The 22,971-nt window shown below is 63.6% G+C and overlaps 1 protein-coding gene across 11 annotated transcripts in view; it reads left to right on the top strand.

The window, feature by feature from the left end:
• Positions 1-158: 158 nt before the first annotated feature.
• SYNGAP1 (synaptic Ras GTPase activating protein 1) overlaps positions 159-22,971 on the top strand; it is a 38,877-nt gene continuing 16,064 nt past the window's right edge. For 5 of the 11 annotated variants that reach the window (XR_012635424.1, XM_074930602.1, XM_074930604.1 and 2 more), the window contains exons 1-14: positions 159-259; positions 1,694-1,815; positions 1,947-2,052; positions 8,158-8,255; positions 10,466-10,587; positions 14,112-14,265; positions 14,354-14,452; positions 15,890-16,444; positions 17,452-17,596; positions 19,021-19,165; positions 19,263-19,499; positions 21,485-21,686; positions 22,341-22,516; positions 22,779-22,820. Coding sequence is in view for 10 of the 11 variants with exons in the window: in XM_074930602.1 (XP_074786703.1) it covers positions 238-259; positions 1,694-1,815; positions 1,947-2,052; positions 8,158-8,255; positions 10,466-10,587; positions 14,112-14,265; positions 14,354-14,452; positions 15,890-16,444; positions 17,452-17,596; positions 19,021-19,165; positions 19,263-19,499; positions 21,485-21,686; positions 22,341-22,516; positions 22,779-22,820 (2,225 nt within the window). In the remaining variant the exon portion in view is untranslated. Of the gene's footprint in view, positions 260-1,693; positions 1,816-1,946; positions 2,053-6,677; positions 6,938-8,157; positions 8,256-10,465; positions 10,588-13,876; positions 13,897-14,111; positions 14,266-14,353; positions 14,453-15,889; positions 16,445-17,451; positions 17,597-19,020; positions 19,166-19,262; positions 19,500-21,484; positions 21,687-22,340; positions 22,517-22,778; positions 22,821-22,971 lie in introns of those variants that run through there. The other 6 variants (XM_074930606.1, XM_074930609.1, XM_074930611.1 and 3 more) reach the window with 6 other exon arrangements.

A 22,971-nucleotide genomic window follows, 5' to 3' on the forward strand; every position in this document is an offset into this window, starting at 1 on the left:
CCCCCCCCCTCCCCCCAAACCCCTCCCCCCCTCCCCCCCCGTCCCCTCCCCCGACGCCTGCGTGTGTGTCCCCCCCTCCCTCCCCCCCCCACTCCTCCCCCGGCCGCCTGGGTCCGCCCCCCCCCTCCCCCCCTCCCTCCCCCCCTCCCTCCCCCCCCCCGGGTCCCTCCCCCGGCCGCCTGGGTCCCCCCGCGCCGCCGGTACCGGCGCCCGGGGGAAGCGAACGGCGGAGGAACCATGTCCTATGTCCCCTTCCGAGGTACCGGCACCGGCGGGGGGGGGCACCGGCGGCGGCGGGGGGGGGTCACACACCGTGCGGGGGGGGTCACACACCTGGGGGGGGGCGGCGGGCCCGGCCCGGTACCGGGCAGGTGTGAAAAAGCGGCGCGGGGAAGGAGGGGGGGGGGTGAGAAACACCGGGGCGGGGTCGGTACCGGGACCCGGTGGGGTTTTTTTTTTTTTTGGTGGGGGACACACACACACCCCGGGCTAAAGAAAGGGGGGGTGTCCGGTTGCTGGAGGGAGCGGGGGATGCCGGGAGCGGCGGGATGCCGGTACCCGGGGATGCCGGTACCGGGGAGGATGCTGCTCCCGCGGGGTACCGGTACGGGGAGGAGTGATGTGAGGCGGGCGGTGGGGGGGGGCAACCGGTACCGGAGGTTTGCTGAAGTGCGGGCTTACCGGTACCGGGTTGATGTTGTTACCGGAGGACACCGGTACCGGTTGGGGAATGGATGTGGGGGGGTGGGGGGGGCGCCGGTCCCGGGGTGATGCCGGTGCCGGGGTGATGCCGGTCCCGGGGGGGCCGGGGGTGCCGCTGCCGGGGCTGGAAGGTGCTACCGGTGAGATACCGCTACCGGTGGGGTTGCCGGTACCGGGGGTGTGTGTGTGTTGGGGGGGGGGATGCTGGTACCCGCGTTCGGAGCAGTGCGGGGGGGTCCCGGTTGTCGCCGGTACCGGTGGCGGCTTCATCCCCGCGGGCAGGGCCCGGCCCTGGGGGGGGGGCGGGGGGGCTCCGGTACCGGGGAGAGAAGGTGAAGAAAGTGTAGGGGGGGGGTGCGGGCGGCGGCGGCGGGGCCGGTGGGGGCGTCCCCGGGGACCGGTTTGACCCACTTCGGAGAAACGGGGCCGGGTTGGGGGGGGGCGGCGGGGGTTGAGGCCGAGAGAACGGGGCGGGGGGGGGGACACACAGGACAGAGACACAACCAGGACCTACCCCGCGGCCCGGACACCCGAGGGGGGCCCTCCGGTATCCAAAGGGGGGGGGGGGGATCCCGGTGTCCCGTGGGGGGCGTCCGGGCCTCACTTCTCCCCCCGCCCCCCCCCCCTCCCCATCTTTAAAAGCGTGGGGAGGCCTCAAGCGGCCGGGCCTGGGCCCCCCCCCCCCCCCCCTTAATTAACGATCCCCCAAAGCCTTGAGGGGGGGAGCTGAGGATTGTGGGGGGGGCTGAGGATTGTGGGGGGGGCTGAGGATTGTGGGGGGAGCCCCATTTTCCCACCACCACCCCCCCCCCCCCCCCCCTTTTTCTCTTTTCCCGAAAAGGCCGTGGGCTGCAGTTGCCGGAGCAACGGCGGGGCTGCAGGATGCTCTCCGCCAGCACCCATGGGTGGGGGGGGGGGGGAAGCTTTTGGGTGGGGATGGGGGGTCCAGGCATGACCCCCCTCCCCCCTTCTGCCCTCCCCCACTCCGTAGATGTGCGAGGAGCCCCCCTGGCCCGCGGGCCTTACGCCCCCTCCCCGTACGAGCGCCCACCCTGGAACCCCCGTTTCTGCATCATCTCCGGGAACCAGCTGCTGATGCTGGATGAGGAGGAGGTGAGTGGGGGCAGCGTGGGTTTTTTTTTTTTTTTTTTTAAGGGTGGGGGGGGATAAAATAAATACCGGGGGGGTGTGTGTCCCCCAAATGTTTTTTTTTTGACCCTAAAAAAAAAATATATATATATAAGATCCACCCGTTGCTCATCCGGGATCGCCGGAGCGAACCGTGTCGGAGCAAACTGCTGCGCCGAACCGTCAGCGTCCCGGTGGAGGGGAGACCCCACCCCGAGCACGGTACCGGGGGGGCACGGAGGGAGGGGGGGGGCGTAAATATATATATATATATACCCTTGTGACCCCCCCTCCTGCCCGCCTCCTCCCGTGGAAAAAAAAAAAAAAAAAAAAAAATTGACATCCCATAATGCTCGGCCGAGGCGCGCGTGGTGCCCGGCAACGGTTGCCAGGGAAACCCCGCGGCGCAGGGAGGTTGGTCCTACCCCCCCCCCAACTTTAATATCCCCCCCCCACACCCCCCCGCAACAAAAATGGGGGGTCAGGTGGTCGCGGAGTTAACACCCCCCCCCCCCACACACACTCCCTGCCCTGATAAAGGGTTCAGGTGTGTGACCCCCCCCCCAAAAAAAAAAAAAAAAAAAGGGGGATCAGGTGTCTGGGGAGTTGACCCCCCCCCCCAAAAAAAAAAAAAAAAAGGGCTCAGGTGTCCCAAAAAAAAAAAAAAAAAAAAAAGGGGGTTAAAGGGGGTTTAGGTGTCTGTGGCCTTGACCCCCCCCCCCCTAAAAAAAGGGTTCAGGTGTGTGACCCCCCCCCCCCAAAAAAAAAAAATGGGGATCAGGTGTCTGAGGGCTTGACCCCCTCCTGAAAAAAAAAAAGGGTTCAGGTGTGTGACCCCCCCCCCAAAATCGCCCCTCAAATCCCTACCCCCCCCCCCCCCAAAAAAAAAATGGGGGCTCAGGTGTGTCCCCCCCCCCAAAAAAAAAAATAAAGAAAGGGCTCAGGTGGGGGACCCCCCCCTCAAAATGGGGGCTCAGGTGTGGGACCCCCCCCCTGTGTGGGGACTTTTTGGGGGGGGGGGTGTTGTGGGGACACGGGGGGACACGGCGTCGCCCCGCCCCCCCCCCCCCTGCCCCCCCCCCTTGTGTGTGTCCCCCCCCCCCCCCTCCCCCGCTTCCTCCCGGCATTTTAAAAAAAGATTTTTGTCTCCCGGCGAAGTTGGGCTGGAAAAGCGTCGCCATGGCGACGGGGACAAAAAAAAAAAAAAAAATTAAAAAAAAATTTATATTAAAAAAAAAAAATGTGGGGGGGTGCGGGGGGGGGACAGGGGACACACACACACGTGTGACACCAGCGCTGTCACCAGGGCCACCGGTGTGGGGACACACACACACACACACACCCCCCCCCCGGTCACTGTCACCGGTGTCACCAGTGTCCCTGTCGCTGTGTCACCAGTGTCACCAGTGTCACCAGTGTCACCTGTGTCACCAGTGTCCCTGTCCCATGCCATCACCAGTGTCACCTGTGTCACCAGTGTCACCTGTGTCACCAGTGTCCCTGTCCCCATGCCATCACCAGTGTCACCTGTGTCACCAGTGTCACCTGTGTCACCAGTGTCCCTGTCCCCATGCCATCACCAGTGTCACCAGTGTCACCAGCGTCCCTGTCCCCATGCCATCACCATCACCAGTGTCACCCGTCACCTGTGTCACCAGTGTCCCTGTCCCCATGCCATCACCAGTGTCACCAGCGTCCCTGTCCCCATGCCATCACCATCACCTGTGTCACCAGTGTCACCAGCATCCCTGTCCCCATGCCATCACCATCACCAGTGTCACCACTGTCACCTGTGTCACCAGTGTCCCCTGTCGCTGTGTCACCCACTGTCACCATTGTCACCTGTGTCACCACTCTCACCTGTGTCACCACTGTCACTGGTGTCACCAGTGTCCCTGTCCCCACTGTCACCAGTGTCACCCATGCCCCTGTCCCCATGCCACCACTGTCACTGGTGTCATCAGTGTTACTGGTGTTGCTGTCCCCACCAGCTCCACTGTCACCAGTGTCACCGGCGTCCCTGTCCCCATGCCACCACTGTCACCAGTGTCCTCCGTGTCACCACCATCACCGGTGTCACCAGTGTCCCTGTCCCCAGTGCCACCATTGTCACCATCCCTGCTGCCACCACCATCGCCACGGCCACCCCTGTCACCGTCCCTGTCACTGCTGTCATCACTGTCCCCCTGCCACTGTCACCACGGCCACCGGTGCCACCACTGTCACCCCCATCCCCGTTACCGTGGCCACCACTGTCACTGTCCCCACTGCCACCGCTGTCACTTGTCACCATCACCACTGCCATGGCCACCGCTCGGTGCCACCACCACCAGTGTCACCCGTGTCCCTGTCTCCAGTGCCACCACTGTCACCATTATCACCAGTGTCACCAGTGTCAGCACCGTGACTGTCCCCATGGCCACCAGTGCCACCGCTGCCATCATCACCAGTGTTACCAGTGTCCCTGTCCCCAGTGCCACCACCATCACCGGTGTCACCAGTGTCACCAGCATCCTTGTCCCCAGTGCCACCACTGTCACCGCCATCACCAGTGTCACTGTCTCCATGGCCACCAGTGCCACCACTGTCCTCCCGCACCGGTGTCACCGCCACCAGTGCCACCAGTGTCAGCACTGTCACTGTCCCCACGGCCACCAGTGCCACCAGTGTCCCTGTCCCCAGCGTCCCCAGTGCCACCACTGTCCCCCCCCAAGCCGTTCTGGTGCCACCGCAGGTGTCACTGGGGGACACCCGTGTCCCGTCCCCCCCCCCCCAGTCCCTCGGGGGGTCCCACGCAAGATCCGGGGGGGGGGGAGGGGACACACGACGCGACACGGACCCACGGACACGCGGCGGGGGCGGGGCCACGTCACCCCGGCAACGCCTCCCCCCCCTTCCCCCCCCCCCCCGCCTTCCCGGGGCGGGGCCGCGCGCGCCCGATGTTGGGGGGGGGGGGGGAGGAGGAGGAGAGGAGGAGGAGGAGGAAGAGAGGGGGCGGGGCCCTGCGGGGGGGGCGCGCGGCGGGGGCGGAGCGTGCGCGCGCGCGGGGCGGCGGCGGCGGCGGGAGCGGGAGCGGCGGGGGGTGAGTGTGCAACGGCGGGGGGGGGCGAGCGAGTGTGCAAGGGAAAGGGGGGGGGGGGGAAGCGCTGCCCGGCTGCGGGTGAGTGTGCAAGGGCTTGGAGGAAGGAGGGGGGGGGAGAGAGGGAGCGTGCAAGGCGCTGGGAGAGGAGGGGGGGGGGTGAGTGTGCAAGGGTTTGGGGGTGAGTGTGCAAGGCTTGGCTGGGTGGGGGGGTGTGAAGAGGGAGCGTTGCCCGGCTGCGGGGTGAGTGTGCAAGGCTGGAGGAGGAGGAGGCGGGGGGGGGAAGAGGGAGCGTGCGAGGTGCTGCAGGGTGAGTGTGCAAGGGGCTGGGGGGGGGATAGCGAGCGTGCAAGGCTGCGGGGTGAGCGTGCAAGGCTGTAGGGGGGGGGATAGGAGCGTACACGGCTCAGGGAGGAGCGTGCAAGGCTCTAGGGGTGGCAGGGAGCGTGCAGGGCTGCAGGGTGAGTGTGCAAGGGTTTTGGGGGGGGATAGGGAGCGTGCAAGGCTCCGGGCTGAGCGTGCAAGGTTCAGGGGTGAGTGTGCAAGGCTCTAGGGGTGCCGGCGAGCGTGCACAGCTCAGGGGGGAGCGTGCAAGGCTCTAGGGGGTGACAGGGAGTGTGTAGGGCTGGGGGTGAGTGTGCAAGGCTTGGGGGGGTGAGGGTGAGCGTGCACGTCTCGGGGGTGAGCGTGCAAGGCTCTAGGGGGTAGCAGGGAGCGTGCAGGGCTGCAGGGTGAGTGTGCAAGGCTCTGGGGGGGATAGGGAGTGTGGAGGGCTTGGGGGTGAGCGTGCAAGGCTCGAGGGGTCGCAGGGAGCGTGCAAGGCTCTGGGGGTGCCGGGGAGCGTTGCCCGGCTGCAGGGTGAGTGTGCAAGGCTGGGGTGGGGGGGGTGCCAGGGAGCGTGCAAGGCTCGGAGGGACCCAGCGTGCAGAGCCGGGGGGTGAGCGTGCACGAGTGAGTGTGCGCGGCTGGGAGCGAGCGGGAGCCGCGGGGCTGCGGGGAGTGAGCGTGCAAGGCCTGGAGCGTGCATGGCTTTGCCGGTGAGTGTGCCCGGCCAGAGGGGTGAGGGTGAGTGTGCAAGGCTCGAGGGGTGAGTGTGAGCAATGCACGGGCAGGGGTGAGTGTGACAAGGGCTCTCAGGGGGCTTGTGCATGGCTCGGGGGTGACCGTGCGTGTGCAAGGCCCAGGGTGAGTGTGCACGGTGTGTGTGTGTGGGAAGCTATGGCTCAGGGAGGAGAGTGAGTGTGCACGGCCTGTGGTGAGTGTGCAAGGCTCCTAGGGTGAGTGTGAGTGTGCACGGCTCCAGGAGTGAGCGTGCACAGCCTGGGGGGAGCGTGCAAGGCTCCAGGGTGAGTGTGAGTGTGCACGGCTCCAGGGTGAGCGTGCACAGCCTGGGGGGAGCGTGCAAGGGTCCCAGGGTGAGTGTGAGTGTGCACGGCTCCAGGGGTGAGCGTGCACAGCCTGAGGCGAGCGTGAGCGTGCGAAGCTCCAGGTGTGAGCACACGCATGGCCCGGGGTGAGCGTGCAAGACCTGAGGTGAGCGTGCAAGGCCTGAGGTGAGTGTGTGAGGCCCCGGGGGGGAGCGTGCACTGCTTGGCAGGGCGGGGGGGGGGGGGGGCGGAGAGCATAAGCGTGCAAGGCTAGGAGTGAGCGTGCAAGTGAGCGTGCAAGGCCCGGGGCTGAGCGTGCCCCCAGCCCCGTGAGTGTGCCCCCCCCCCCTCGGAACCCCCAAATTCCCGCCGCTCGTGCACCCACCCCCCTCCTCACCGCTCACAATCCCCCCCCGTCGGCCCCGAAGCCCCGTCGTGCCCGTGGCACACGCGTGTGCAAAGCGTGCGGGGATGCGGCCGGGGGCCGGTTCCCCCCCGGGAGCCCGCGGGGCTCGTGGGGGGCCCCCGGGGCGACTCTAGGGCCGGGGAGGCGCCATGTGGGGCCCCCCCCAACCGGGCCCCCCCTGGGCGCTTCGGGGCACCCTGGGGCCCCCCCCCGGCACCCGACTCAGCCTGGAGGGCGGCAGCAGGACCGTGGCCGGTAGGAAATTTGGGGGGGGGGGTGTGTTTTGGGGGGGGGGGGGGTGTGACCCCCAAAAATTGGGGACAGAGGTTGGGCGGGGGGTGGAATTAGGGGGATGCTGAGGTGGGGGGGTAGAGTGAAGGGGGAAATTGGGGGGGGGGGGGAGATTGGGGGGGGCAGTGTTAAGGGGACCCCAAATTGGAGGTGAAATTTGGGGGGGCGTTGGGGGGGGGCAAAGTTGAGGGGATTTGAGGGGGGGGGGCAGAGTTTGGGGGACCCCAGGAGCTCCGGGTTGTCCCTTGGGTTTTTTTTTGGGGGGGGGGGGGGGGGCGGGGGGGTGACGTCGGTGCTGGGGGGAGGGGCATAGGGATGGGGGAGGGGGCGAGGGGACCCCGGGGGGTGCTGGGAAATTAAGGGGGGGGGGGCCCTCATGGCCCTCCCTGACACTGGGGTGACCCCATGACCCCCCCATCCCTCTTCTGGGACATCTGGGGCCCCCCCAGTTTCTCCCTGAAGTCCTGGGGACCCCCCCATAACCCCCCCCCCCCCCCAGGACACCTGGGTCCCCCCAAACCCCTCCCAGGACTTCTGGGCCCCCCCCAAATTTTTTCTGGATATCTGGGGCCCCCTCCATACCCCTCCCCAGGGATGCCTGGGGGCCCCCCCCGGACTTCTGGGGCCCCCCCAAATCCTCTCTGGATGCCTGCCCCCCCCCCCCCCAAACCCCTTCCAAGACTTTTGGCCCCCCCCCCCCAAATTCTTTCTGGACACCTGGGCCCCCCACAGGACACCTACCCCCCCCCCAAATCATATCTGGATGCCTGGGCCCCCCCCAAACCCCCCCACAGGACATCTGGGCCCCCCCCGATTTTCTCTGGACACCTGAGTCCCCCCCTCATACCCCTCCCATGACTTCTGGGCCCCCCCCATATCCTCTCTGGACATCTGGGCCCCCCCCCCAAAAATAAACAAACATCTGGGCCCCCCCCAAATTGTCTCTGGACACCTTCACCCCCCCCCACAAACACCTGGACCCCCCCAAATTCCCCCTGGACACCTGAACCCCACACAGCAAGTTGCGAAGGGGGGGGGAGAGCGGAATATGGGGGGGTCCCCCCCCGTTTGTGTCCATGTCTGTGTGTCCCCACTTGTCCCCGCTGTCCCCTCAGCCTCCTGTCCCCTCCCCCCCGTCCCCCCCTTTTTTTTTTTTTTTTTTTTTCCTCCCCCCCCCCCCCCAGATTACCACGGCGGCCGCTCCCGCAGGAAGAGCGTCCCCGGGGGGAAGCAGTACAGCATCAACATGGACGCCCCGCCCGCCCCCCCCTTCCGGCCCTCGGTGAGCACACGCCTGTCGCCACGGTTACCCGCGTCCCGCACACGCCTGTCGTCATGGTTACCGTGATCCCACCCCCCCCCCCCACATGCCTTCCCCCCCCCCCATCACCCTGGTGCTGCGGGGTTGGGGAGGGGGGGGGGGTTGGTTCTTGTGCATGCGTGTGGGTACTGTGGGGCTGCTACACGCTTGTTGCCATGGTTACCGGCGGGCCTTGTCGTGGTTGCGCTGTCGTGCACACGCGTGTCGCCGGAGCTACGCTTCTCCTGACGTGGTTACGCCGTCCCGCACACGTATGTTGTCATGGTTACGCTGTCCCGCACATGTATGTTGTCACGGTTACGCCGCCCTGCACATGTACGTTGTCATGGTTACGCCACCCCACACGCACGTGTCGTCATGGTTATTCCGTCCTGCACATGTATGTTTTCATGGTTACTCCATCCCGCACATGTATGTTATTGTGGTTACACTATCCTGTACGTGTATGTTGTCATGGTTACGCCAGCCCGCACACACGTGTTGTCATGGTTACCTTGACCCTGCACATGTCTGTTGCCGTGGTTACCCCATCCTCCACACATATGTTGCTGTGGTTGCCCCATCCCGCACACGTATGTCATCATGGTTACCCCAGCACGCACATGTATGTCGTCATGGTTACATCAGCATGCACATGCGTGTTGTCGTGGTTACCCCATCCTGCACATGTATGTCATCATGGTTACACCATCACACACACGCGTGTTGTTGTGGTTACCTTGACCGTGCACGTGTCTGTTGCCATGGTTACCTCATTCTGCACACATATGTTGCCGTGGTTACCCCCATCTTGCACACACGTGTGGCCCTGGTCGCACACGGTTACCCTGGTCCTGCACATGTATGTTGCCGCAGTTACGCACCACACCTGTCACCATGGTTACCCCATCCCGCACACGTATGTTGCTGTGGTTACCCCGGTCCTGCATGTACACCCCAACACGGTTACCCCGCTCTGGCACACATGTGTTGTCATGGTTACCGCGGTCCTGCACACGTGTGTCCTCATGGTTACGCTGGTGACGCACGCACATGTGACCGGGGCCCGGGCCCTGCATGTGGACGTTGCCATGGCAACCTTGGCCCTACACACGTGTTGCCATGGTTACTCAGGCCCTGCCCACGCACACACGTCACCATAGTTACCGGGGCCGCGCACATGCCTGTTGCCATGGTTACCATCGCACGTGGCACCGTGTTGCCGTGGTTACCCTGGTCCTGCCCACCCGGTGACCCCGTTCCCATGTTACTGCAGTCCCCTGGCTCCCGCACACGTATGTTGCCATGGTTACCCAGCTCCTACATCTCCATGACACCCCCCCCCCCCCCCTTGCTCCTCCACTCGCCCGTTGCCATGGTAACCCCCATCCTATACCACCCATCACCATGGTAACCCCGGTCCTATACCACCCATCCCTGTGGTAACCCTGGTCCTAAGCCGCCCGTCGCCACGGTAACCCCAGCCCTATGCTGACTGTTGCCATGGTAACCCTGGCCCTATAAAACCTGTCACCATGGTAACCCTGGTCCTATACCCCCCATCGCCATGGCAACCTCACTCCCATACCACCCAGCACCATGGCAACCCTGGCCCTATACCACCCGTTGCCGCGGCAACCCCGGTCCTACACTACCCATCGCCATGGTAACCCCAGCCCTATGCTGCCCGTCACCATGGTAACCCCGGTCCTATGCTGCCCGTCACCATGGTAACCCTGGTCCTCTACCACCCATCGTCATGGTAACCCCAGCCCTATGCTGCCCGTCACCATGGTAACCCCGGTCCTATGCTGCCCGTCACCATGGTAACCCTGGTCCTCTACCACCCATTGTCATGGTAACCCCAGCCCTATGCTGCCCGTCACCATGGTAACCCTGGTCCTCTACCACCCATTGTCATGGTAACCCCAGCCCTATGCTGCCCGTCACCATGGTAACCTCGGCCCTCTACCACCCGTCGCCGTGGTAACCCCAACCCTCTACCACCCATCGCCGTGGTACCCCAGGTCCTCTACAACTCCCCACCCCGGTCCCCTAAAGCTGCCCGTTGCCGCAGCAACCCCGGCCCTCCGCTGCCCGTTGCCCCTGGTTACCACCCCATCGCTGTCGGGGTGTGTCCCCCCCGCCCCCGCCGGCCCCCCCCCGCCCCCCCTCAGCCGCCTGTACCCCAGCAAGGCTTCCTGAGCCGCCGCCTGAAGAGCTCCATCAAGCGCACCAAGAGTCAACCCAAGCTCGACCGCACCAGCAGCTTCCGGCAGATCCTGCCCCGCTTCCGCAGCGCCGACCACGACAGGTGGGGACACCGCGGGGACACCGCGGGGACACCGCGGGGACACCCCGGCCAGGCTTGGGGATGAGCCGGGTGTGCGGGAGGCCGGGGGTTGAGGGGTGAACGTGGCCGATGGTTCTGCTCAGGTGGTACCAGGGTGGGTGTGGGGACAGTCCCCGGTCTTGGTGTCACCAAAGCTGGGTTTGGGGACAGGCCTGATGTCCTGGTGGCACTGGGGTGGACAGTCCTGGTGTCTGGGTGTCACCAAGCTGGTTTTGGGGACGGTCTTGCTGCCCAGGTGTCACCAGAGTGGACATGGGGACAGTTGTGGTGCTCAGGTGACACCAGGCCGGGCATGGGGACAGTCCTGGCCTCTGGATGTCACCAAGCTGGTCTTGGGGACAGTCTTGCTGCCCAGGTGTCACCAGAGTGGACATGGGGACAGTTGTGGTGCTCAGGTGACACCAGGCCGGGCATGGGGACAGTCCTGGCCTCTGGATGTCACCAAGCTGGTCTTGGGGACGATCTTGCTGCCCAGGTGTCACCAGAGTGGACATGGGGACAGTTGTGGTGCTCAGGTGACACCAGGCTGGGCATGGGGACAGTCCTGGCCTCTGGATGTCACCAAGCTGGTCTTGAGGACGATCTTGCTGCCCAGGTGTCACCAGGGTGGACATGGGGACAGGCCTGGTCTTGATATCACCAAGCTGGTCTTGGGGACAGTCCTGATGCTCAGGTGTCACCAGGACAGACACGGTGACACTTGTGGTGCTCAGGTGACACCAGGATGGACATGGGGACAGTCTTTGGTCTTGATGTCACCAGGCGAGGGCATGGGGACAATCTTGCTGCCCAAGTGGCACCGGGTCAGGCACGGGGACAGTCCCGGTGTCTGGGTGTCCCCATGCTGGGGACAGTTGTGCTCCCCCGGTGTCCCCCAGGCCAGGCGAGGGGACGTCCCCATTCCCCCGATGTCCCCACGCCTGGTGGGGTGGTGGCTGCTCCAGGTGTCCTTCAGGGACAATCCCCCTGCGTGGGGCAGGACCCCGATGTCCCCAACGTCCCCATGGGGGGCAGGTCCCCCGTGTCCTTGTCCCCATGCGGGGCAGGTGTTTGCTGTCCCCATGCCCATGGGGGGCAGGTCCCCAGTGTCCCCACGGTCACCGTATGGGGCACGTCCCCCCCACCCCTGCAAGGCGGGTCCCTGCCGTGTCACCCCCCCTCGCCCCGCCTTGGGGACACGTTGGGGACCGGGTGGCCGGGCAGGTGGCGGGTGGCGTCGGCGCCGTTTATAGCTGGAGCCGGTGGGTGGGAACCGGGCGCAGGATCCGGGCTGGCACCCGGCCCAGCGTCACTGTCACCGTCACCGCCGCCGCGGATGGGGTACGGTCCCTTGTCCCCAGGGAAGGGGGTGGGGGGGAGTGTCCCATGTCCCCGGTGTCCCCTCGGGTTGTCCCTTGTCACCAGGAGATGGTGCCCAGAATATCCCCATGGCCCCTGGGGACTCCCATGTCCCCAAGGTGTCCCTTGTCCCCAGGACGTGGTCCCCAGGGGATGGGGTGTCCTGCCCCCTGGGGAGTCCCATGTCCCCAGAGGTGTCCCTTGTCCCCAGGGGATGGGGTGTCCTCTCCCCATGTCCCCAGAGGTGTCCCTTGTCCCCAGGGGATGGGGTGTCCTTTCCCCATGTCCCCAGAGGTGTCCCTTGTCCCCAGGGGACGGGGTGACCTGTCCCCATATCCTCTGGGGAGTCCCACGTCCCCAGGGGGGGTCCCTTGTCCCCAAGGATGTCCCTTGTCCCCAGGGGATGGGGTGTCCTCTCCCCATGTCCCCAGGGATGTCCCTTGTCCCCAGGGGTTGGCGTGTCCTGTCCCCACGTCCCCTGGGGATATCCCTAAGGAGGCCACTTGTCCCCAGGGGGGTCCCTTGTCCCCTGGGATGTCCCGTGTCCCCAGGGAGATGGTCTTCTGTCCCCTTGTCCCCAAGACAGTCCCTTGTCCTTTTCCCTGGGGAGGGACACGGGTCCTTGCTGCTCCCTGTCTTGGGTTGGGGGTGTATGTGTGTGTCCCCTTTGTCCCCTTAATCCTCAAGGGAGGGGTGTCCCTTGTCCCCTGTCCCCAAGGAGCATCCCTGGGGTGTCCCCAGCTGCATCTCTTGCCCCCTCCCTTCGATGGGGACATCCCTTGGGGACATCCCTCGTCCCCAGCCCCAGGGGGATGCCCTGGGGGAGGCGGGCAGGGATGGGGGGGGGGTCCCTTATCCCCAAGGGGAGGGGGGGTACCCACTCGCCGGGGTATTTTTAGCCGCGCCGCCCCCGCCACGCTGGGTGCCGGTGACACGGTGACGGCAGCCGCGAGTGGCGGCCGCGGGGGGGGGGGGACGACGACGACGACGTGGCGGGGCCGCTGCTTACGCAGCCCCGGGCCTAAATATAGCGCCCGGGGGCGGCTCACCTGCGCCAGCTGCCGAGTGCGCGGGGGGGGCCGGATGCCGGGGGCCCCCTCTTTTGGGGGAGAAGGACGCCTGGGTCCTGCTATTTTGGGGGGGGCAGATGCCTGGGTCCCCTGGTTTTGTGGGGCTGGATGCCTGGGCCCCCTTCCGTGGGGGGAGGCAGACACCTGAACCCCTCTTTTTTTTTGGGGGGGGGGCAGACAGCTGGGTCCCCCTCTTTTGGGGGGCGTGATGCCTGGGTCCCCTTGTTTTGGGGGGCCAGACACCCGTGTCTCCCTCTTTTTGGAGGGGGGGCAAACACCTGCATCCCCTTATTTTGGGGGGCCATATGCCTGCGTCCCCCTGTTTTGGGGGGGGGCAGACACCCGCGTCCCCTTATTTTGGGAGTCCAGATGCCTCTGTCCCCCTGTTTTTTTGGGGGGGGACACCGGATACCTGGTTCCCTCCTGCCTGGGGGGGTACAGACGCCTGGGTCCCCTTTTTGGGGGAACGTGGAGGGGACTGGGGGGACCCGGAGTTTTGTGTCTCCCTGTTTTGGGGGACAGGGGGTCCCCCTGTTTTTTGGGGCTGGATGCCCGGGTCCCCTCTGGTGTTTTATTTGGGGGGGGGGGGGAATGTGCTGGGACACCTGGGTCCCCCCTTGATCCCTTTGCGGGTCCCACCCGGGTCCTTCCCATCAGGGTGGGGGGGGCGCTCCCCAGACTCCTGGGGTCCCCCCAGGGAGGTGACACTGGGGATTGAGGTGTGTGTGGGGGGGTCGCTCCGGGTGTGTGTCCCCCCCTCCATGTCCACCCCTCCCTCCCCCCCCCCCCCGCCCTGACTCTGTCTCTCTCTGTCCGTCCCGGCGCCGTGGACGTGTCCCCAGGTCCCGCGCGGATGCCCCAGGTACCCCCCCCCCCCGCCCCCCTTCTCCCAGCCCCCCCTCTACCTCCACCGTCACCCCCCGCTCGCATGTCACCACCCTCACACCCCCCCCCCCCCTCCTCCAACCCTCTACCACCACCCACCCCCCTGGGCACCTCCACCCTTGTCCCCATACCTCCCCCGACCCTTGACCCCGCCACCACCCCCCCCCCGAGCGTCCCCCCGCCTCCCCGCAGGGCCCGGCTGATGCAGAGCTTCAAGGAGTCGCACTCCCACGAGTCCCTGCTGAGCCCCAGCAGCGCGGCCGAGGCGCTGGAGCTCAACCTGGATGAGGACTCCATCATCAAGGCCGTCCACAGCAGCATCCTGGGTCAGGAGTTCTGCTTCGAGGTAAAACCTCGTGGTCACCCTCCCCGTCCCTTTCTGCCCCCGGGGGTCGTCGTCGTGGCAGTTGGTCACCGGTGGCGGGAACCCGCAGGTGACCACGGCCTCGGGCACCAAGTGCTTCGCCTGCCGCTCGGCCGCGGAGAGGGACAAGTGGATCGAGAATCTGCAGAGGGCGGTGAAGCCCAACAAGGTGAGGAGGGGGCATCACCGTGGTGGTGGTGGGGGTCAACTGGTGGGGATGGGGATGGTCAACTGGTGAAGATGAGGATGGTCAGCTGGTAGGGTGGTCAACTGGTGGGGATGGGGGTGGTCAACTGGTGAGGATGGTCAGCTGGTGGGGATGGGAATGGTCAACTGGTGGGGATGGGGATGGTCAACTGGTGAAGATGAGGATGGTCAGCTGGTGAGGATGGTCAGTTGATGGGGATGGGAATGGTCAATTGGTGGGGATGTTGATGGTCAATTGATGGCGATAGGGATGGTCAGTTGGGGGATGGTCAACTGGTGGGGAAGAGGATGGTCAACGTGAAGATGGGGATGGTCAACTGGTGAGGATGGTCAGTTGGTGGGGATGGGGATGGTCAACTGATGGCGATGGGGATGGTCAGTTGGGGGGGACGGTCAACTGGTGAAGATGAGGATGGTCAGCTGGTGTGTATGGTCAACTGGTGGGGATGCTGATGGTCAACTGGTGGGAATGTTGATGGTTAATTGGTGGGGATGGGGATGGTCAATTGGTGGGGATGGTCAGTTGGTGGGGATGAGGATGGTTAACTGGTGAAGATAGCTGGTGGAGATGTTGACTGTCAGCTGGTGGGGATGGTTAACTGGTATGGATGGGGATGGTCAGCTGGTGAGGATGAGGATGGTCAGCTGGTGGGAATGGTCAACTGGTGAGGATGGGGATGATCAGCTGGTGGGATGGTCAATTGGTGGGGATGGGGATGGTTAACTGGTGAAGATGAGGATGGTCAGCTGGTGTGTATGGTCAGCTGGTGAGGATGAGGATGGTCAACTGGTGGGGATGGGGATGGTCAACTGGTGAAGATGAGGATGGTCAGCTGGTGTGTATGGTCAGCCGGTGAGGATGAGGATGGTCAACTGGTGGGGATGGGGATGGTCAACTGGTGAAGATGAGGATGGTCAGCTGGTGTGTATGGTCAACTGGTGGGGACGTTGATGGTCAACTGATGACAATGGTGATGGTCAGTTGGGGGGATGGTCAACTGGTGGAGATGTTGACTGTCGGCTGGTGAGGATGGGGATGGTTAACTGGTATGGGTGGGGATGGTCAACTGGTGAGGATGAGGATGGTCAACTGGTGGGAATGGTCAACTGGTGAGGATGTTGACGGTCAACTGGTGGCGACGAAGTGGCCATCTGGTGGGGGTGGAGGTGGTCACTGGCAGGGACGTCCCCAGGGGCTGCTGGTCCCGGTGGCCGCCCTCAGCTGGGCTTTTCCCCCGGTCTCACCCCTGCCCCAGGGTCACTGTCCCTATCCACCCCCCCCAGCTCTCCCTACCCCCACCCGTCCCACCGCTGGGTCCCCCCCCCCATCCTCCCCTTCCCCCCCCAGCTGTCCCCCACATCCCCCCGCTGACCACCCGCCCTCCCCGCTGCTCCTCAGGACAACAGCCGGCGGGTGGACAATGTCCTGAAGCTGTGGGTGATCGAGGCGCGAGACCTTCCCCCCAAGAAACGCTACTACTGCGAGCTGTGCCTGGACGACATGCTCTACGCCCGCACCACCAGCAAGGCCCGCACCGACAACGTCTTCTGGGGGGAACATTTTGAGTTCAACAACCTCCCGGCCGTCCGCACCATCCGCCTCCACCTCTACAAGGACACCGATAAGAAACGGAAGAAGGACAAGAGTAACTACGTGGGGATGGTGAGCATCCCCATCGCCAGCGTCACCGGGCGGCACTTCGCCGAGCAGTGGTATCCCCTCAGCCAACCCAGCGGCAGCAAGAGCAAGGCGGGTTGTCCAGCTCTTCGCGTCAAGAGTCGCTTCCAAACCATGAGTATCCTCCCCATGGAGCTCTACAAGGAGTTCGCCGAGTACGTCACCAACAATTACCGGATGCTTTGCGCCGTCTTGGAGCCCGTGCTCAGCGTTAAGAGCAAGGAGGAGGTGGCCTGCGCGTTGGTGCACATCTTGCAGAGCACCGGCAAGGCTAAGGTGGGGGGCTGGGAGGGAGGGTGGGGAGGGGAAAGGGGGGAGGATTGAGGGGGGAGGGGTGGGTGGATGGAAGGAGGAGGGAGGGAGGGAGAGAGAATGGGTGGGTGGAGGGGGGAGGGTGGAAGGGAGGTGGTTGGAAGGGTTGGAAGGAGGATGGAGGGATGAAGGATGGATGGTGGAGTGAGGGAGGATGGATGGATGATGGATGGATGGATGGATGGATGATGGATGGATGATGGATGATGGATGGATGGATGATGGATGGATGGATGGATGGATGATGGATGGATGATGGATGGATGGATGGATGGATGATGGATGGATGATGGATGATGGATGGATGGATGATGGATGGATGGTGGATGGATGATGGATGGATGGATGATGGATGGATGGATGGATGGATGATGGATGGATGATGGATGGATGGATGACGGATGGATGATGGATGGATGGATGATGGATGGATGACGGATGGATGGATGATGGATGGATGATGGATGATGGATGGATGATGGATGGATGATGGATGGATGGATGGATGGATGATGGATGGATGATGGATGGATGGATGGATGGATGATGGATGGATGATGGATGATGGATGGATGGATGATGGATGGATGGATGGATGGATGATGGATGGATGATGGATGGATGGATGGATGGATGGATGGATGGATGATGGATGGATGATGGATGATGGATGGATGGATGATGGATGGATGGATGGATGGATGATGGATGGATGATGGATGGATGACGGATGGATGATGGATGATGGATGGATGGATGATGGATGGATGATGGATGGATGACGGATGGATGGATGGATGACGGATGGATGATGGATGGATGATGGATGATGCATGGATGGTGATGAAGAGGTGGCTGGATGGACAGGAGAAGGAGGAAGGACAGAAGGATGCAGGGGGGTTGGCTGGGCCAGCCTGGCCGGGCTGCTGGGACACGGGCAGGCATTGGGCTGCCCTGACGGCTGTGGGCAGGACTTCCTGTCGGACATGGCCATGACGGAGGTGGATCGCTTCATGGACCGGGAGCACCTGATCTTCCGGGAAAACACCCTCGCCACGAAAGCCATAGAGGAGTACCTGAAACTCATCGGCCAGAAATACCTCAAGGATGCCATCGGTGAGCTCCACCGGCACTGGGGGGGTCCCCATTGTGGCCAAGGGTCCCCCCAACATGGCCATGGGATGGTTGGGTGGTCCCTTCTTATGATCATGTCCCTGTTGGCCTGGCCATGGGATGGTTGGGTGGTCCCCTCTCATGGCCATGAGATGGTTGGGAGGTCCCTTCTCATGGCCATGGGATGGTTGGGTGGTCCCTTCTCATGGCCATGGGATGGTTGGGTGGTCCCCTCTCATGGCCATGGGATGGTTGGGTGGTCCCTTCTCATGGCCATGGGATGGTTGGGTGGTCCCCTCTCATGGCCATGGGATGGTTGGGTGGTCCCTTCTCATGGCCATGGGATGGTTGGGTGGTCCCCTCTCATGGCCATGGGATGGCTGGGTGGTCCCTTCTCATGGCCATGGGATGGTTGGGTGGTCCCCTCTCATGGCCATGAGATGGTTGGGTGGTCCCTTCTCATGGCCATGGGATGGTTGGGTGGTCCCCTCTCATGGCCATGAGATGGTTGGGTGGTCCCTTCTCATGGCCATGGGATGGTTGGGTGGTCCCTTCTCATGGCCATGGGATGGTTGGGTGGTCCCCTCTCATGGCCATGTCCCCGTTAGGCTACAATTTGATGGTCCCCAGGCCTTGCTCATAGCCAGGTGATGGCCATGAGATGGTTGGGTAGTCTCTCCTCATGGCTCTGTCCCCACTGATGTAGCCATGGGACGTTGGGTGGTCCCTTGTCATGGCTGTGTCCCTGTTAAGGTACAATTTGGTGGTCCCCAGTCCCTGCTCATAGCCAGGTCATGGCCATGGGACAGTTTGGTGGTCCCCTCTCATGGCTGTCCCCCCATTCTTTTGGCCATGAGATGGTTGGGTGATCCCTTCTTATGATCACGTCCCCGTTGAGATGGTCAGGGGACGGTTGGGTTGTTCTTCTCACGGCTGTGTCTCCATTGAGGTGGGATGGCCATGGGACGTTGGGTGGTCCCTTCTCATGGCCGTGGGACACGGGGTAGACCCTTCTCATGGCCATGGGACGTTGGGTGGTCCCTTCTCATGGCCATGGGACACGGGGTAGTCCCTTCTCATGGCCATGGGACGTTGGGTGGTCCCTTCTCATGGCCATGGGACACGGCGTAGTCCCTTCTCATGGCCATGGGACGTTGGGTGGTCCCTTCTCATGGCCATGGGACACTGGGTAGTCCCTTCTCATGGCCATGGGACGTTGGGTGGTCCCTTCTCATGGCCATGGGACGTTGGGTGGTCCCCAGCCCCTGCTCCTTTCCAAGTCCCCATCGGCATGGTCCGGAGATGGTTGGGTGGTCCCTTCTCATGGCCATGTGCCCATGGGGCTGGCTTGGCTGTGGGACAGCGAGGTGGGGGGGGGGGGGGTGGTGGTCCTCAGTCCCCTCTGACGTCCCCGTCCCCACCCAAAGGCGAGTTCATCCGGGCGCTTTACGAGTCAGAGGAGAACTGCGAGGTCGACCCCATGAAGTGCTCGGCCTCCACCTTGGCCGACCACCAGGCCAACCTCCGCATGTGCTGCGAGCTCGCCCTCTGCAAGGTGGTCAACTCGCACTGGTGAGTCCTCGGGGCTCGGGGACATTCCCCGCAGTGTCCCCACCGCGGATTTCTGACCGTGTGTCCGTCTGTCCGTTCCCCCCCCAACCCACGGCAGCGTGTTCCCACGGGAGCTGAAGGAGGTCTTCGCCTCGTGGCGGCTGCGATGCGCCGAGCGGGGCCGCGAGGACATCGCCGACCGGTTGATCAGCGCCTCGCTCTTCCTGCGGTTCCTCTGCCCCGCCGTGATGTCCCCCAGCCTCTTCGGCCTCATGCAGGAGTACCCCGACGAGCAGACTGCCCGCACCCTCACCCTCATCGCCAAGGTCATCCAGAACTTGGCCAACTTCACCAAGTGAGCGGCCAGCGTGGCGGAGGGAGGGGTGGCGGCGGTCAGGTGGGGACAGGGAGGAGGGATTGGTGGAGGGAAGGTGGTCTGTGGGTGGATGGAGAGTAGATGGATGGGTGGGTTGATGGACAGAAGATGGACAGAAGGTGGATGGGTGGGTTGATGGATGATGGGTGAAAGACGGATGAGTTGAATGGAAAGAAAATTGAAAATGGATGGATGAGCTGGTGGATAGAGGGAAGACGGGTAGATGGACGGCAGATGGAGGGAGGGGTGGACGGACAGACAGAAGATGGACGGCAGATGAGGGATGGGTGGAGGGACGGACAGAAGATGGACGGCAGATGAGGGATGGGTGGACGGACGGACAGAAGATGGACGGCAGATGAGGGATGGGTGGAGGGACGGACAGAAGATGGACGGCAGATGAGGGATGGGTGGACGGACGGACAGAAGATGGACGGCAGATGAGGGATGGGTGGACGGACGGACAGAAGATGGACGGCAGATGAGGGATGGGTGGACGGACGGACAGAAGATGGACAGCAGATGGAGGGAGGGGTGGACGGACGGACAGAAGATGGACGGCAGATGAGGGACGGGTGGACGGACGGACAGAAGGTGGACGGCAGATGAGGGACGGGTGGACGGACGGACAGAAGGTGGACGGCAGATGAGGGATGGGTGGACGGACGGACAGAAGGTGGACGGCAGATGAGGGACGGGTGGACGGACGGACAGAAGGTGGACGGCAGATGAGGGATGGGTGGAGGGACGGACAGAAGGTGGACGGCAGATGAGGGATGGGTGGACGGACGGACAGAAGGTGGACGGCAGATGAGGGATGGGTGGAGGGACGGACAGAAGATGGACGGCAGATGAGGGATGGGTGGACGGACGGACAGAAGATGGACGGCAGATGAGGGATGGGTGGACGGACGGACAGAAGATGGACAGCAGATGGAGGGAGGGGTGGACGGACGGACAGAAGGTGGACGGCAGATGAGGGATGGGTGGAGGGACGGACAGAAGGTGGACAGATAGAACAAGGATGGATGACTTGGTGGATAGATGAGTACGGGAGATGCCCCGGTGGACAGAAGGTGGGTCAGCTGATGGATGGTGGGTGGAAAATGAGTTGATGGGTGGCCGAGGTGGTGGATGGAGGGAAGGTGGGTGAGCAGAAGATGGGTGGATGGGAGGTGGGGGATGAGCTGGATGGATGAGTTTGGTGGGCAGATGGATGGATGGAGGAGGGAGGGATGATCGATGATGGATGGATGGACGGATGGATGGATGGATGGATGGATGATGGATGATGGATGGATGATGGATGGATGATGGATGGATGATGGATGGATGGATGGATGATGGAGGATGGATGGATGATGGATGGATGATGGATGGATGGATGATGGATGGATGATGGATGGATGATGGATGGATGATGGATGGATGATGGATGGATGGATGATGGATGGATGATGGATGGATGATGGATGGATGATGGATGGATGGATGATGGATGGATGATGGGTGATGGATGGATGGATGGATGGATGATGGATGGATGGATGATGGATGGATGATGGATGATGGATGGATGGATGGATAGATGGATGATGGGATGGATGATGGATGGATGGATGATGGATGGATGATGGATGGATGATGGATGGATGATGGATGGATGATGGATGATGGATGATGGATGATGGATGGATGATGGATGGATGGATGGTGGATGGATGATGGATGGATGGATGGATGGTGGATGGATGATGGATGATGGATGGATGATGGATGATGGATGGATGGATGATGGACGGATGGAGAACAAACGGACAGCAGAGCGGGCTGAAGGCCAGACGTGCCTTCACAAAGAGCCTCCTGGAAGCTGGAGGAACAGAGGGTGGTGGGCACGGGCCAGCGGGGGGGCCAATAGCCATTGGGGGTGGCCAGTGCAGACCCTGCCGAGCACCTGCCCGCAGGTTTGGCAGCAAGGAGGAGTACATGGCCTTCATGAATGAGTTCCTGGAGCTGGAGTGGACCAGCATGCAGCAGTTCCTCTACGAGATCTCCAACCTGGACACCCTGACCAACAGCACCAGCTTCGAGGGCTACATCGACCTGGGCCGCGAGCTCTCCACCCTGCACGCCCTCCTCTGGGAGGTCATGTCCCAGCTCAGCAAGGTACGCCGGGCACCTGGGACCCCCGGGGTGGGGTGGGGTGGGGTCGCCTGGGCCCTCTCCTGGGTGGTGAGCAGAGGCCTCGATGGTGAGGTTCTCCCCCGGGGAGGTTTTGGCATTCTGGACATCTGGGGGGCCCTGGAGGGGCATTTTGGGGGCCCATCCTGCCCTGGCCCCCAAAGGGGAGGTCGTTGGGGTACACCCATGTCCCACCATGGGAGGTCACTGGGGTCCCAGTTCCCCCGTGTCCCACCATGGGAGGTCATTGAGGTCTCATCCTCCTCTTCCCCCCGAGGGAAGGTCTTTGGGGTCCCAGTCCCCCCATGTCACCCATGGGTGGTCACTGAGATCCCAGCCCCACCCTGTCCCACCATGGGAGGTCATTGGGGTCCCATCCACCTCTGCCCCCCAAGGGGAGATCATTGGGGTCCCACCCACCCGTGTCCTACTGCAGGAGATCATTGGGGTCCCATCAAACCGTGTCCCCCCAGGGATGATCCTTGGGATCCCGGCCCCCCATTAACCCCCCACGGGTGGTCACTGGGGTCCCACCCACCTGTACTCCCACAGAGGTGCTCAGTGGGGTCTTAACCCCAACGGGGAGGTTCCTGGGCTGCTGGGGGTGGGGTGGGGACGCGTGGCTGACCTGCCCCCCAGGAGGCCCTGCTGAAGCTGGGCCCGCTGCCCCGGCTGCTGACGGACATCAGCGTGGCCCTGCGCAACCCCCACCTGCAGCGGCAGCCGAGCCAGGGGGAGCGGCTGCCCCCCAAGGGGCTGGTGCTGCGGGGGCCCTCGGCCGACCTCCAGCCCTACCTCGTCCGTGACCTCAACAGGTGAGGACCCCCCAAGAGCTCCCCTGTGTCCCCCCACACCCTCACGGTACCTCTACATTCTCACGATGCCTCCACGTCCTTGTGGTACCCCCCCACGTCCTTGTGGTACCCCCCCACATCCCCCGTGGTACCTCCACGCCCTCCCCCAACTCTGTGTTCCTCGCCACGTCCCTGCGGGGTCCCCCCATGTCACCCCGGTGGCCCTCAGGGGCGTCTCCCCCCTCCACGGGTCCCTGTGGTCACCCACTCGCTGTCCCCGCAGCTCCGTTGACCTCCAGTCCTACATGGTGCGGGGCCTTAACAGGTGGGTGACGGGGACGGGATGGGGACAGGGACAATGGTGGGATGGGGACAAAAGTGAGATGGAGACAGGGATGGGATTGGGATGAGGATGAGGATGGAGCATGAGCTGGAGCTGGGATGGGGATGAAATGGGATTGGGAGTGGAGATAGGA

Source organism: Athene noctua, chromosome 34 (genome assembly GCF_965140245.1).
Source record: "Athene noctua chromosome 34, bAthNoc1.hap1.1, whole genome shotgun sequence".
Lineage (NCBI taxonomy): Eukaryota > Metazoa > Chordata > Aves > Strigiformes > Strigidae > Athene > Athene noctua.